The 16,262-nt window shown below is 36.3% G+C and overlaps 1 protein-coding gene across 2 annotated transcripts; it reads left to right on the top strand.

Moving 5' to 3' along the window:
- The first annotated feature begins 7,426 nt into the window (after positions 1-7,426).
- LOC306861277 (sialic acid-binding Ig-like lectin 13) lies at positions 7,427-13,223 on the top strand. 2 transcript variants are annotated; one of them, XM_079403461.1, is made up of 9 exons: positions 7,427-7,559; positions 8,471-8,548; positions 8,804-9,169; positions 9,262-9,567; positions 9,661-9,924; positions 10,787-11,083; positions 11,318-11,402; positions 11,494-11,512; positions 11,587-13,223. In XM_079403461.1, exons 2-9 carry the CDS (start codon positions 8,497-8,499, stop codon positions 11,683-11,685), a joined length of 1,488 nt encoding a protein of 495 aa, XP_079259587.1. In that variant the 5' UTR covers positions 7,427-7,559; positions 8,471-8,496; the 3' UTR covers positions 11,686-13,223. The 2 variants fall into 2 exon arrangements, with proteins under 2 accessions (XP_079259587.1, XP_079259588.1); XM_079403462.1 differs by lacking the exon at positions 7,427-7,559 and having other exon boundaries at positions 8,428-8,548.
- Positions 13,224-16,262: the final 3,039 nt, after the last annotated feature.

Below are 16,262 nucleotides of genomic sequence, written 5' to 3'. Positions count from 1 at the left end.
GAAAAAGCTTTTGACTCCTGTACAAGTCACCTCCTGTCTGTCCACTGGGCAATGTCACATTTTGAATACATTTTTGGTTTCAATGAAGTAACATTACATACTCCGCACACACCTTTGCAGCTTCTTTTAAACGGGAAGGTGAAGGGAGTGTCCAGTGCCAGACTAGGCAGGTGGACGTTAGAATTAGGGTCTAAAAATTTGAAAACTGTATACAAGCCCAACTCAATGCTTCCCGAACACTCCTATATGAAGGTACACCACACACTTGTGAAGATGAACACACCCGCCCCCCTGAAAGTGTATTTGAGGTAAAAGCAATTAAAGGAGCTGTGGAAGATTTGAATGAGTAAATTCAGAAGGTGTTACTCTCTGTTATGCATGTGGAAAGGACGGTCACATAGCAAGGCATTGTTTGGAGAAAAGTAGGAAAGATCAGGAAGTGTTTTGATTTGCTTGTGGGAGGATGGGACACATGGCAAGACACAAAAGAAGGATGGGCTACCGTGATTTGTTTAAGAAGATATGCAGTTTAGAAACTCAGTTGGCACTGTTGAAAGGAAATAAGGAAGAAGCCATTCACACCTTACCAGACACAGCACTGCATGAACAACATGACTGTAGTTCAGTCACAAGCAGATGCTGATGTGAACTGGAGAAATGGTTTTATGATAGTATTATATTTTAGAAAAATATGTTTACTATAAAAAGGGGGGTGATTCTTTATCATTTATAAGAAATGTGTTAATGGCATTGATATTTAAATATAATGTATGATAAATTATTTAATTGCATTCTGTGATTAAATTTCTGTAACAATTATGTTTTAAATGTGAAAAGATTCATGTGGGGGAAAGGGGGGCAACCACTTCTTTTTGATCTTGTTTCAGGTATAAGCATTGAGATGTTTGCTTGAAAGGTGTAACCTCCAGGAGAATGATGATTTGGTCATCTGAAGGACAAGAAGGCCAACAGAACTAGTGGAGCCAGGGGACTTCCACAAGAAAAAGACTTCTTAAAGAACAGAGTGATCACCAGAACCAGAAATCCAGAGATTTCCAGACCTACAAGATTCAGAACTCCAAGCCAAAAAGATTTAGAAACCCTGAGACCCACCATGGGATGGATGGGCCTGATGGAACTTCACAAACTGCAACAGCAGCAATGCTTCTTCTGGAACGACTTTTTCAAAGTGAAAAGAATAAAAAAAAAAATGGAAGAGAGAAACAAGGAGAGATAAAACCATTTCAGAGACTATGGACAGCAGTCGTTCCACCAAGATGCACGCACTTTGTAAACTTATATTATTTAATTATTATTATTTTACGAGAAGGCATGAAGAGATCATGCACAGCTGTTGTTTATATTGCTATGTGTAGCCTGTGGGAACAAGGTTAGCTACAATATTTTTGTTCAATGTTTTCCTAATGACAATTTTATGATTGTTTTATAAAGGCTACTACGAACACCCTTTTCCCATTTTTATCACAGAATAATTCAGGAAAATTATTTTATAGTTTCTATACTAAATGACAATCAGTACTGCATTTTTCATATTTATTTATTACCTGAAGATAACTTGAAAAACACACATAAAGCATATATTTTCGCAATCGTGTGTTTACTGTCTTCACGTTTCATCAGTAAAAAGGTTTCTGCTTTTTATTCAGCTCAGCTACAGCAATAGCTGTGTGAGTTTGTCCATACATCACAAGTTTCTGGCTTCGATGTGCACGAGAGTGTTTAGCTCTCCTGATTTCCTCAATGCCACATGGAGAAGACATTTACCAGGTTCCTCGCAAAGCAGCAGCCAAAGCTAAACAGGTGCAGATATAAACATAAAGCAAAGTGAATCTACTAAAGCATGAAATATTTGTATAAACATGTAATTTTTAATTCATTCAAATGGGAATTTCTAACACACTAAAATATGTATTTTCTGTTATTGTGTTAGATAACAAACATTCTTTGGGAATTTAAATATACGTGCTATATGTGCAATATTTGTTGTTGTTATAGGGCTACTACTCGCTTAATAAACATTCTTGTATAGATTTCAGCTTTCAGGCTTTCATGAGGGCATTAATGTATGCCAGATAAAAACAAAAGAAAAACAATAAAAAAAATATTAAAATTGCACACTTGTATAAGGCTTCAGTTTGTAAAAGTTATTTTCCAGCTATAAAAATGTAAATGAATGACCATTATTGAAATATATATATATATATCAGCCTACACCATATAATATCAGTGTTACTTTCTTTGAATGAAGTGAGTTCAGTTGCATTAGTGCATAATGCCCCAGCCACCTGCCTTGCATGATGGTTATATTATAACAGATAGTGGCTCTGTTCTCATAGGTACATTCACCTTTATTCAAATTTCCATGAGTGATAATGTACTATATTTGAACTTTGATCAAGTTGTGCATCAGCACAAAAAAAGAAAAGTTCAAAAAAAGAAAAAAAGCCTTTATACATAGCCTACTGTATGTGTCACAATTATAATTTATTTATTTATTCATTAATTCATTCATTCATTCTAAGTTAGTCAAAGTGTGCTAAATAGATGCTCAGAAGCAGACAATCCTTGCTTGAAGAGGAACAGTAGCCAATCGAGCTCTTTGCCTGCTTTACAGAAAAACATTAGGTATAATTCCTATTTAATTATAGTTAGGCTTTCTTATTTTAAAGAATTACAAGTCATTAAAGACAGGAAAATAATTACAAACAGAAAAAGTTTTAACAGTTTTTGTTTTTATAATTTAATCAGTTTTTATAATTTAATCAATGACAGGTAATGTACGGAAGCGTATTGCATTCACTTGAGGAAAAAAAATCTACTCTGTTTTTCTGAATTAACGAGTTAATTATCTCAGAATTACGAGATAATTAACTCGTTAATTCAGAAAAACAGAGCAAAAACTTTTTTCATGAAAAATTATCTCGTTATTCTGAGATAATTAAGTCATTAATTCAGAAAACAGAGCAAAAACTTTTTTTAATGAAAAATTATCTCGTAATTCTGAGATAATTAACTCGTTAATTCAGAAAAACAGAGCAAAAACTTTTTTTCATGAAAAATTATCCCGTAATTCTGAGATAATTAAGTCATTAATTCAGAAAAACAGAGCAAAAACTTTTTTTTTCTTGAAAAATTATCTCGTAATTCTGAGATAATTAACTCGTTAATTCAGAAAAACAGAGTAGATTTTTTTTCCTCAAGTGAATGCAATACGCTTCCGTAGTAATGCTCAATCTTTTAATGAAAACAAAAAAAGAGAGGTCAAGTGTTTTTGAAACTGTGAATGTGGAATTTTGCAATTAACAGAATCAGATTCATTACATAAAATTATTACTATATACATATTTTTAGACTGATCATAATCGACAAAACCCAGCACTACACCCTTCCATAATAATACACATTCGTTATAAATTAGATTCCTAATGAATCCTTTTGTTTTTTAAATTGATCTTTTTGCTGTAGCATCGCGCATCCTACGTCGCGTCACGTGAATACAGCGCGCGAGCGCTGCGACTGCGTGACTAGCGGTGCGTTCCAAACGGGATATATCGCCCTCTAAAGGGCACTTCGGAGTGAAAACAATCATGGCCGCCATATTGAAGTGTCCAAACCGAAGTGCTCAAAATTAGCTGCTTCAAAGGGCCCTTTTGAATGAAGTATTTTGAAGGGTACAACTGATGGACACTTCGGGTGATGATGACGCTGCCTCCGTATAATGATGCAGAAGGGCACTTCAAGAAACAGTTGTTTGGTCCCCTACACCCTTCAACCCTTCGAAGCTCTCACTCCGGAGGGTAAACCCATTGAAGTGATTAGGGCATAGGGATGAGCCCTTCCGAATGGAACGCAGGGTAGAATGTTTCATTGGCTGTCTCCGAAATCACCCCCTATACCCTCAAATAGTTCACTATTTGAGGGGACAGCCATTTTAAGTGGTGTTCTAAACCATAGTGGATGTTCTCGAGTGCACTCATTCAATCCCACAATGCACCGCAAAAATTAGTGTACAACCGATGTACACTCAACGGCTAGAGAATCCAAAATGCAAAAAGATCTTCAATCTTACTACTGGAGCTGCCCGTATCAAATGATTATTAAACAGCAAGCAAACTATGCAAAAGCAGCAGTTCTTCCGGTGCACTCAGTGTCTGAATTCACTCACTTGTTTTCATTCACTCCTTCAAGTGAACTGTATGAGTGGACTAATGTAGGGAATAGTGAATGAGGGTATAGGGGCAATTTCGGATACAGCCATTGTTTCGTTTAAGTGTCTTTATTTTGGTAAATGTAGCGAATTTGCGTTTGTTCCTCATATCTGGATTTCACCTGCTCAACAACCCAATGTGACCTCACCTTTACGCTTCACTTTTCCCTCATGCATATGTAGGTCTATTTGTAGTAATAAAAATGTGGATAATGAAGTAGGCCTAACATCGGTGATGGGCCCCTTTTCTAAACCTGCTCTGGCGCAGAGACCATGCAAATTACTTAGTGTGAGTGTTGCAAGATGAGCATTTATATCTAATGAGTGCAGACTGTTATATGTTGTTGGAAGAAATACATTTTCTCACCTGATCTCACACTTCATAGGGTTCATGAACTCTGCCTGTTTTTTGTACTGCTCTCTGAGGTCCACCTATTTTTGAACTCATCAGAACGCCTTGTTTGAATTGGCGTGGCAGATTATAGACTTGGAAAAGCCCACTGCTATGATTGGCTAATGTTTGTGCATGTTTGACAGTGTACATTCCTCATAGATGGATGCAGCTGTGATTTAGGTTAAAAACTCATAAATACTCAGAACATATCAAACGATAACAAACAAAGCAATTGAGACCACGTAATGAAAACTGTTACTCACACATGTGTTGCGACATCAGATCCAATATAGTCGGCACAGCATAGTCTTTTTCCCTAAAATCATTCCAACTATTTTAAATAAATGTTGTGCACGTTTGTATCATTTTGGTGATGTGACTGTATATATGATCTCTTCTTTGGTCCGATCTTCTTTTAAAGGCAAGATGATTGTAACTGAAAAAATGTTTTTGTTTTCCTTTCATGGTGTGTGTATCTCCTTTACCTTCACCAATGTAGAACTTTAGTATACAAATAACTAAAACATTTAGCATAAGTGTGTTTTATTGCATTGGTGTGATTTTTGGCCAGGTGCTAATTGAGTAAAACATATTATCTGTACTTTAAGTACAGTTTCTCAGAGGTCTGTTAACAGTTTTACATGCAAATCTGTACTGTCATTAGACATTACTTAAGAAATATTTTCTTGCAAGCCTTATACATTTGTTTATTGATTACTATTTTTACTTTTAATGCTTTATTATAACATTAAAATAACATTGTAACATCTTTGGGAAGTCGTGGCCTAATGGTTAGAGAGTTGGACTCGTAATCCAAAGGTTGCGAGTTTGAGTCTCAGGTCCGGCAGGAATTGTAGGTGGGGGGAGTGAATGTACAGTGCTCCACCCTCAATTGAGGTGCCCTTGAGCAAGGCACCAAACCCCCAACTGCTCCCCAGGCGCAGCAGCATGAATGGCTGCCCACTGCTCTGTGTGTGTGTGTGTGTGTGTGTGTGTGTGTGTATTCACGTGTGTGTGTGTGTGTGTTCACTGCTGTGTGTGTATTCACGTGTGTGTGTGTTCACTGCTGTGTGTGTGCACTTTGGATGGGTTAAATGCAGAGCACAAATTCCGAGTATGGGTCACCATACTTGGCCTCATGTCACTTTCACTTTTTAACAGTGAACTTTCACTTTTTTTTTGTTTTAAATGAAATGTAAATTAGGTCAATTAAAATTCTAGTCGGTAAATAATGTGTTTATGGCTAGAAATGTGCTTGTGCATTACTTTGTATGCTTTACATGTCTGTGTTTTGTAGGTGTTTGCAGTAGAGATTTCAGCATCACTCTGCCACAGAAGATTAAAGCTCTCAGTGGATCCTGTGTGATCATAAAATGCAGATTTGAGATTAAAGGGGACCTACTCCCCTTTTTACAAGATGTAAAATAAGTCTCTGATGTCCCCAGAGCGTATATGTGAAGTTTAAGCTCAGTATACCCCACAGATTATTTTTTCCAGCTTGTTAAAATTGCCACTTTTAGGGTATGAGCCAAAACGCGCTGATTTGAGTGTTGCTTTAAATGTGAGTGAGCTGTTGTTCCCGGAGAAGAAGGCGGAGCTTCAAGAGCTCAAGCTCTGCATTAGCAGTGCTGGCCTTTGCAAATAAACATTCCACTATTAATACAAGCCTGTTATCTTTACAGAAAACTACTCGGTTTCAAATTCGGTCATCTGATTATACCGTGCATAATAAATTTGCGTTTATGAATTACACAGACGGGGAGCAGTGGAGGTTAAAAATAACAACATAGCTGGTCTCATGCCATCAAAACTTTATAAGTCCCACTTCTGATTATAAGCTCAACAACTTCAAGCCATCGAGTCACATTGCTTTCATATGCAACTTTTAACTACCACATTCCTATTCACGATCATTCTGACTGCATTTAAAGGCAGCATCAGTGAAAACACACACACTTTCAGAAAACAATTTGGAAAACAAATGCATGATATTTACTTTTTCTGGAGCTGACGTTCGTGCACGAAGCGTTGGTATTAATTCCTACACATATAGGGGACGTTACCGATTTTTTTCTGGGATATTTCCTTCGAACATAAAATTTAACCACAGTGTCCTCGGCTTAGATGAGGGGAGATTATGGCGACTCTTATGTTCATTAGTGCGTCCCAAAACACAACACTTGTAAAGCCTCTTTGGCGCTGACATTGTATATATCTCCAGTAATGATGGACCTCAGCTTCTGTGTTTATGCTAACAGGACAGAGAGTGTCACAAATGAGGGAGAATCTGAAACAGCTCGTTTGGAGAGACAGACAATGAGTTGGTGGATTTTTAACATTATAGGCTGGTTGTTTTCACACACTGCGGCCACACAACTGTGTTCAAACACCTTATAAAAGTTATTTTTGCATAATAGGTCCCCTTTAAGAAAAAATATGACAAATACCTTATTGAGAAAGCTGCTACAGGATTGTAGTTCAGAGATGGAGCTAATGTGTTTAACTCCAGAGATTTTAAACTTTGGTCTATTGTGACATAATAATAACGACTATAAAAATGCTCATCTTTATTAAATTTAAGGCCAAATAATAATTAAAAAGCCAGGTTGTTCAGTTAACATTACCACATTGCTGTTTATTTCAGTTTATTTAAATGTTGGGACACATTTAAATTGTATAGTTTTTTGCAGCAAAAGACTTTACAGAAATGAAATGCAAGGATCTGTGTGTAGAATGCATGTTCCTGCTGATCCAGGAAGTACTGGTGTGATCTGATGAAAAAGGGAAGTTATAGTAGATCTGATGCCAGTCAGTAGATTATGCTTCAGATTCTGTTTCTGCAGCACAGCTTCAGTCCGTCTATAATCAGCAGCAGGTGTTACAGCTGGAAACTTGGGATCTAAACAGGAGATTCCCACACTTTCTGCCCTCAGGAAGGTCAGATTCATTTTCTTTTACAAATCAAAATATGGTCTTTATATTTAGTCTTTTTGCTATTTTACTCCCATTACATTAAAGCTACACTCTTAAAAATAAAAGGTTCTTCACAGCGATACCATAGGCATAGAAGAACCATTTTTGGTTCCACAAAGAACCATTCTTTAAAAAAACACCTCTTTCTTACCTTTTTATAATCTGAAGAACCTTCTTTTGCCACAAAGAACATTTTGTGAAACAGAAAGCTTCTTCAGATGTTAAAGTTTCTTTATGGAACTATTTAGACAAAAAAGGTTCTTCTATGGCATCGCGAAGCACCTTTATTTTTAAGAGTGTAAAACTAATAGACTCATTCAATGTTTACAGATACTGTCATATCTATATCTCATTATTGTTATAAAGAATATGTTATATGGACAATTTCATGAAGCATATAATAAAAATGTCATGCATAGAATATTTTGATGTTTTAAGTGGTTAAACATTTCAGTTAATATACTGAAATAATAAATCATGTATACTGAAATATTAAAGTAATGGGCCGGGTTTCAAGTGTCTAAAACAAGAATTCACAGAGGAAAAAAAGTAATGTTTGCAACCAAAAAGTAAGGCAATGTTTTCAATAAACCATTAATATTGATGTAAAGTATGAAAAGTTATTTCCTCCTCCTCGAGGCACTATATTTGTCAAAGATCATAGATTTGTGCAAAAACTCTTGCATCGTTTTACTTGAAAGCAAAGGTGATTTTCATGTTGCCAGTGCTCTCGCAATCTTAAAGAAATGTCTCTTAATCACGGAAGGTGAGAAATGAGCCATTCCTAAATATATAACATAACAGAATTTGTGCATAAATTATGTGTGTGGGTGGGGGGTGGCTCAGTTTCTTTCTTATTTGCTTTTTACCTTTAGGTTGATGTTCCTCATTGAATGAAAGGATGGACATCTGGACAGCAGAGAAACTAATTCTACTCTGTTTTCTGTTGAAAGGTTTAAAGTATATTTTGATTTATAGATTAATAATAATAATAAATAATTCCAGAGCTCCTTTCTTGGTATTTATGGTAATTTTTTAATAATTTCTTACGTTTTACGTGACTTGTAGGTGTTTGCTGCAGAGATTATAACATATATTACAAGAATATAACATTTTTCATTTTAATTGAAATGTTAATGAGGTCTGTTTGTAAACTGAAAATCCTAGTCAATAAGGGTGTTGCATGTTTGTGTTGTGTGTGTTATAAGGTGTTTACTGTACAGAGTACAAAGTCAGTCTGCCAGAGAAGATTGAAGCTCTCAGTGGATCCTGTGTGATCATAAACTGCACTTTTGAGATTGATAAAAAACATGACAAAGACCTCACTGAGAGTGATGCTACAGGATTGTGGCTCAAAGATGGAACTGAAGAGAATACACATCAAGTGTTTAACTCCAGAGATCCCAAACCTAATCACTTTAACGGGAAAATAACTGGAAAACTACATGAGAAGGACTGCACCACTGTCTTTGATAATGTTAGCTCAAATCACGGTGGTAAATATTACTTCAGGATTAAAAATAAAGATCTGAAATACATCTACACAAGAAACACCTCCACTATAAATGTCATTGGTGAGTGATTTGAGCCTTTTATTTATAAACAAATGTGTTAAATGAGGGTTTTAAAAGTTGCCATCATTGTCATTTTACTTTCTCTATTTCAGACTCTCCTCCCAAACCCAGAGTACAGCTGTATGTGGAGCAGGATCAGGAGGAGGTGTTGGAGGGGAGCTCTGTGAGTCTGCGCTGCTCTGCTGAGACTCTCTGCTCCTCTCCTCCACCAACTCTCACATGGAGCTCCACTCCCAGAATCCCCCTCAGTGAGAGCAGCAGACTACAGGAGCTCATCTCTGATCTGAACTTCACTGCTACTCACCGTGAGCATGGAGTCACTTTCACCTGCACTATAACCTACCAGCTACAGGACAAGAACAAAACAGCACAGGACAGTATCACAGTACACATTCAGTGTAAGTGAGGCTTTGTGATGCTTTTTAGTTTTGACTCGTGAATCATATTATTGTGATTTTTATTGTGAGGACCTGAATTTTTTCCCCCTTCAGATTCCCCTAAAAACACATCAGTGTCTGTGGTTCCCTCCAGCTCTGTGTTGGAGGGCAGTTCAGTGACTCTGATCTGCAGCAGTGATGCAAATCCAGCAGTGAACTACACCTGGTCCAGAGAGAGAGAAGGACAGTTGGAGCAGCTGCAGACTGGACAAAATCTTACCTTCAATAGGACCGACCCGACACACAGAGGCTGGTACCACTGTACAGCTCAGAACCAACATGGCAGCCAAAACTCATCAGTGAAGCTGGACATTCAGTGTGAGTATTACATAACAGCCAATTTTACCTCGTCACATTCATTAGCACCTTAAAGTCAACCATAAAATGAAGAGTTATGACACTATTACTGTGTTATGATCCAATAATAGTGTCATATAAAAAAAAAATAATTATCTTTATTTAGGTTAAGACCAAATAATAATTAAAAATCCTAATTATTTTTTCAGTTAACCTTACCGCATTGCTGTTAATTCTGTTTTGTTTAAATGCGGGGGCAAATTTAGTGCTAGATTTTTGAGTCCATTATATTGTAGCTTCAGACCTTCAGACCAGTATATCTGGATTGTTTTACAAATGCAAGTGGACAAACAGAGATCACAAGTGTTAAAGATCATGGTGACAATTAAAGTCAGTGGGGTCCAAAGCAACATTGCACCCATTTGACTTTAATTGTATGGACGTAGAAGTGTTTTTGGAACACAAAAGAATGACGTGCACTCAGTTTGGATTGTCATGAGAGTCAGTACATGATGCCAGTTTTGGGGAAACTGTCTCTTTATGAATAGAGCAAAAAATGTATATATACAACATGTCGAGTATTATCACATTAAATAACAAAATATCAAACCAAATAGCATCTACTTTAAAATAAATGCTACTTGTTTTGATATTTTGCTATCTAATGCAAATGCATTCATATAGTTTTACGTAATAATTGGGCCACTGTATATGTACCTGACAGAAATATTAGCTACTCTACATTTCCCTGTAAGCCAGTTAGTTTTCCTTCATCAATCTAGCAGCAGTGATGCAAATCCAGCAGTACTGAACTGTATCATTTATCACTGACAGGAGCAGAATCATTACAGTTATTTTGTTTTTCTCATTTTAATACTTTCAGATGCCCCTAAAATCACTCCATCCTCCAGCTGTAGCATAACGGACGTAACTGTGTGTTTCTGTGAGGCTGATGGGAATCCCTCTCCTGAACTGGAGTGGCATCTGTCTGGACGTCCTGTCACTAACTCTTCAAACACGTTCATCAGTGAAGAGCGACTGAGCAGCACAGGCTTGAGGAGCTCCATCACTCTACATCAGTCTCTCACACACACATCCACTCTGCAGTGTGTCAGCAACAGCACTCATGGCACTGCAAGTCAACTGTTTCATCTAGTTCTCACTCCTCTGCAGTTTACAGGTAAAACAAATATTTCAATCAATCATTACAGTGGTGACTGTTCAAGTAAAACACAGATGCATCATTATCAGCTTCCTTAAAATGTTCAGTAACTTTATGCATTTGCAGAATTTTCATTTTTGTGTGAATTAATACTTTAACTATTTTAAAAGTATATACTGCTATTTATCTCTTTTCTCTCCTTAGACAGTGAATTGTTTATATTTTCTTTCTGTGTGCATATTGTCTTTTTAGGATGTCAACAATTTACAATTCCCCTCCTGATCATTCTGGTTCTGTACGCTCTGACTGTTGGACTTGGACTCTACAAAATGAGACAGTAAGTCATTTACAGGTAACAGTCCATTTCTATATAGAGAGTTATTATAAAGGATTACACGTCAGTAACCTAATATACTTTTTATTTCTAGATTGTCTGCGAAGCTGAAGGTAAATCTTTTTTATTAAATAGTAAGGAAGCATGTTGACGATGATGGTGTTTAAGAGTGATTTTTTGTTTTCAGGCTCAGAATGAGGCAGCAGGCACATATGCTTCTCTTCAGCTCTCTGCTCCACTCTCTGAATATGAGACTTTGAACATTAAGAGAGGTGACACACAATAAACAACAAATGCACATTTATTTTCTTTACAATGCACATATATATCCATATGAAAGACTCTGATGTCTCAATTAAATCTGTCTAAATCAGTTAGTATGTAGGTCATTCCTTGTCAAATCATCCAAATTTCAGAATTTTCCTCTGCTCAAATCTTTTTTTTTTTTTTTTTTTCTGAATAAAGACAAACATGTATAGTGATGAAAGCCAAAATATTAAATGCCATGGATGTCTATAAGGGCTGTCTGGAAAGTATCCAGCCATGTAATATGAAAAATAGAAACATTTATCAAAGAAGATACAAAATCTAAGAAACATTGTATGAAGAACACTTACGCCTCAGTCCCTTTCAAAGTAGGCACCTTGGGACCTCACAAAGTTTTCCCAGTCTCTTCCACTGTTCAAAACACTCTGTAAAATCCTTTGTTGGAATTGCCATCAGCTCGTTATATTTTCCTGAACCTCATCGACGGTCTGAAATTGATTTTAGTTTTTGGAAAAGCCATAAGTTGCAGCGCGTCAAATCTGGGCTGTAGGGGTTGTATTAATAGAGTGGATCTGAAAAGCTTTTCTTAATGCGTGAATGCTGAGCAGGAAGCTGATAGTGTTGCCACATTTATTTTTAATACTGAAGATAATATTGACTAACTTCTTAAAGTTCAGAAGCTGAAGTCACAGTTTACATTAGTCTGATTTTGCAATGATTTTTCATTGTGTCAATAAAATCAGTCAATTGTAATTTTAAATTCTAGAGAAATTTACCGCTTTAATTTGTTTAGAGTAGCTTAATGTACCAGTTTTGTGATTTCATGTTTTATAGAGAAAAACAAAACAACAAAAGAAAAATATAGCTGCAAGCAGCAATTAAGGGGTCAAGCTCAAAGAAGGAACAATGAGTCATGCCAGCATGTCTGGAAGCATCAGATCAACTGCAACAATGAGTGTTTGAAGACATTTTAGATTATTACAGTCGAAATGGCTGAAAAATCACAAATACAATCACTAGCAATGCGATTTAATTGCTTATCGCTTTGACTTATAAGTGGCGTTGTAATCAACTTATTACGGTGTGGGCGTTTCAATTTTTGAGAACAGAATTAACAAAAATCTAAATATATATTTTCACAAAAATATGTTTGAAAGAAGCATACAAAGCTACTGCTTTAGGAAGCCTTCATTTGTGTAATTGTACAAAAATGAATGTGCCACAGCCTCACAGATAAGTGACATTTATTTTGTATTTGTTTGCTTGAGAAAACATAACATGAAATTGGTTTAGATTTCTTACTGAGTATATGTAATTAATTATTCCATGTAGTTATCATCATCATCATCCAATAAAGTTGAAATGTTTTTACTTCTGTATAGTTTTAATTCAGATTATTTGCTTCAGATTTGTGATTATAAGAATATTCCCTAAAATCAATTTTAATAACAATTTTAAATAAATGTTGTGCACGTTTGTATCATTTTGGTGATGTGACTGTATATATGATCTCTTCTTTGGTCCGATCTTCTTTTAAAGGCAAGATGATTGTAACTGAAAAAATGTTTTTGTTTTCCTTTCATGGTGTGTGTATCTCCTTTACCTTCACCAATGTAGAACTTTAGTATACAAATAACTAAAACATTTAGCATAAGTGTGTTTTATTGCATTGGTGTGATTTTTGGCCAGGTGCTAATTGAGTAAAACATATTATCTGTACTTTAAGTACAGTTTCTCAGAGGTCTGTTAACCGTTTTACATGCAAATCTGTTTACTGTCATTAGACATTACTTAAGAAATATTTTCTTGCAAGCCATATACATTTGTTTATTGATTACTCTTTTTACTTTTAATGCTTTATTATAACATTAAAATAACATTGTAACATCTTTGGGAAGTCGTGGCCTAATGGTTAGAGAGTTGGACTCGTAATCCAAAGGTTGCGAGTTTGAGTCTCAGGTCCGGCAGGAATTGTAGGTGGGGGGAGTGAATGTACAGTGCTCCACCCTCAATTGAGGTGCCCTTGAGCAAGGCACCAAACCCCCAACTGCTCCCCGGGCGCAGCAGCATGAATGGCTGCCCACTGCTCTGTGTGTCTGTGTGTGTGTTCACTGCTGTGTGTGTATTCACGTGTGTGTGTGTGTGTGTTCACTGCTGTGTGTGTATTCACGGTGTGTGTGTGTTCACTGCTGTGTGTGTGCACTTTGGATGGGTTAAATGCAGAGCACAAATTCCGAGTATGGGTCACCATACTTGGCCTCACATCACTTTCACTTTTTAACAGTGAACTTTCACTTTTTTTTAGTTTTAAATGAAATGTAAATTAGGTCAATTAAAATTCTAGTCGGTAAGTAATGTGTTTATGGCTAGAAATGTGCTTGTGCATTACTTTGTATGCTTAACATGTGTTGTAGGTGTTTGCAGTAGAGATTTCAGCATCACTCTGCCACAGAAGATTAAAGCTCTCAGTGGATCCTGTGTGATCATAAAATGCAGATTTGAGATTAAAGGGGACCTATTACGCCCCTTTTTACAAGATGTAAAATAAGTCTCTGATGTCCCCAGAGCGTATATGTGAAGTTTTAGCTCAGTATACCCCACAGATTATTTTTTACAGCTTGTTAAAATTGCCACTTTTGTAGTTATGAGCCAAAACGCGCTGATTTGAGTGTTGCTTTAAATGTGAGTGAGCTGTTGTTCCCGGAGAAGACAGTCTTTACAGAAAACTACTCGGTTTCAAAGTCGGTCATCTGATTATACTGTGCATAATACATTTGCGTTTATGAATTACACAGACGGGGAGCACGACGAGATAAAAATAACAACATAGCTGGTCTCATGCCATCAAAAACTTTAGAAGTCCCACTTCTGATTATAAGCTCGACAATTTCAAGCGATCGACTCACATTGCTTTCATATGCAACTTTTAACTACCACATTCCTATTCATGATCATTCTGACTGCATTTGAAGGCAGCATCAGTGAAAACACACAGAGACAATGATAGCTTTAGCAGTTAGCCTTACAGAGTGCCAAGAGGCTCTTTCAGAAAACAATTTGGAAAACAAATGCATGATACTTACTTTTTCTGGAGCTGACGTTCGTGCACGAAGCGTTGGTATTAATTCCTACACATATAGGGGACGTTACCGATTTTTTTCCGGGATATTTCCTTCGAACATGAAATTTAACCACAGTGTCCTCGGCTCAGATGAGGGGAGATTATGGCGACTCCTATGTTCATTAGTGCGTCCCAAAACACAACACTTGTAAAGCCTCTTTGGCGCTGACATTGTATATATCTCCAGTAATGATGGACCTCAGCTTCTCACGCAGGGCTGTGTTTATGCTAACAGGACAGAGAGTGTCACAAATGAGGGAGAATCTGAAACCGCTCGTTTGGAGAGACAATGAGTTGGTGGATTTTTAACATTATAGGCTGGTTGTTTTCACACACTGCGGCCACACAACTGTGTTCAAACACCTTATAAAAGTTATTTTTGCATAATAGGTCCCCTTTAAGAAACAATATGACAAATACCTTATTGAGAAAGCTGCTACAGGATTGTAGTTCAGAGATGGAGCTAATGTGTTTAACTCTAGAGATTTTAAACTTTGGTCTATTGTGACATAATAATAACGACTATAAAAATGTTGGGTCACATTTAAATTGTATAGTTTTTTGCAGCAAAAGACTTTACAGAAATGAAATGCAAGGATCTGTGTGTAGAATGCATGTTCCTGCTGATCCAGGAAGTACTGGTGTGATCTGATGAAAAAGGGAAGTTATAGTAGATCTGATGCCAGTCAGTAGATTATGCTTCAGATTCTGTTTCTGCAGCACAGCTTCAGTCCGTCTATAATCAGCAGCAGGTGTTACAGCTGGACACTTGGGATCTAAACAGGAGATTCCCACACTTTCTGCCCTCAGGAAGGTCAGATTCATTTTCTTTTACAAATCAAAATATGGTCTTTATATTTAGTCTTTTTGCTATTTTACTCCCATTACATTAAAGCTACACTCTTAAAAATAAAGGTGCTTAAAAGGTTCTTCACAGCGATACCATAGAAGAACCATTTTTGGTTCCACAAAGAACCATTCTTTAAAAAAACACCTCTTTCTTACCTTTTTATAATCTGAAGAACCTTCTTTTGCCACAAAGAACATTTTGTGAAACAGAAAGCTTCTTTAGATGTTAAAGTTTCTTTATGGAACTATTTAGACAAAAAAGGTTCTTCTATGGCATCGTGAAGCACCTTTATTTTTAAGAGTGTAAAACTAATAGACTCATTCAATATTTACAGATACTGTCATATCTATATCTCATTATTGTTATAAAGGATATGTTATATGGACAATTTCATGAAGCATCTAATAAAAATGTCATGCATAGAATATTTTGATGTTTTAAGTGGTTAAACATTTCAGTTAATATACTGAAATAATAAATCATGTATACTGAAATATTAAAGTAATGGGCCAGGTTTCAAGTGTCTAAAACAAGAATTCACAGAGGAAAAAAAGTAATGTTTGCAACCAAAAAGTAAGGCAATGTTTTCAATAAACCATTAATATTGATGTAAAGTATGAAAAGT

Source organism: Barbus barbus (genome assembly GCF_936440315.1).
Source record: "Barbus barbus genome assembly, chromosome: 42".
Taxonomy (NCBI): Eukaryota; Metazoa; Chordata; class Actinopteri; order Cypriniformes; family Cyprinidae; genus Barbus; species Barbus barbus.
This window is presented reverse-complemented; position numbering and strand designations above follow the sequence as displayed.

Bases quoted from the DNA above. Each gene is read 5' to 3' on its own strand.
- LOC306861277 (XM_079403461.1), top strand. From the start codon at position 8,497: ATGGACATCTGGACAGCAGAGAAACTAATTCTACTCTGTTTTCTGTTG. The intron at 9,925-10,786 runs GTGAGTATTACA...TAATACTTTCAG, and splicing joins AGTGAAGCTGGACATTCAGT to ATGCCCCTAAAATCACTCCA. The intron at 11,084-11,317 runs GTAAAACAAATA...TTGTCTTTTTAG, and splicing joins CACTCCTCTGCAGTTTACAG to GATGTCAACAATTTACAATT.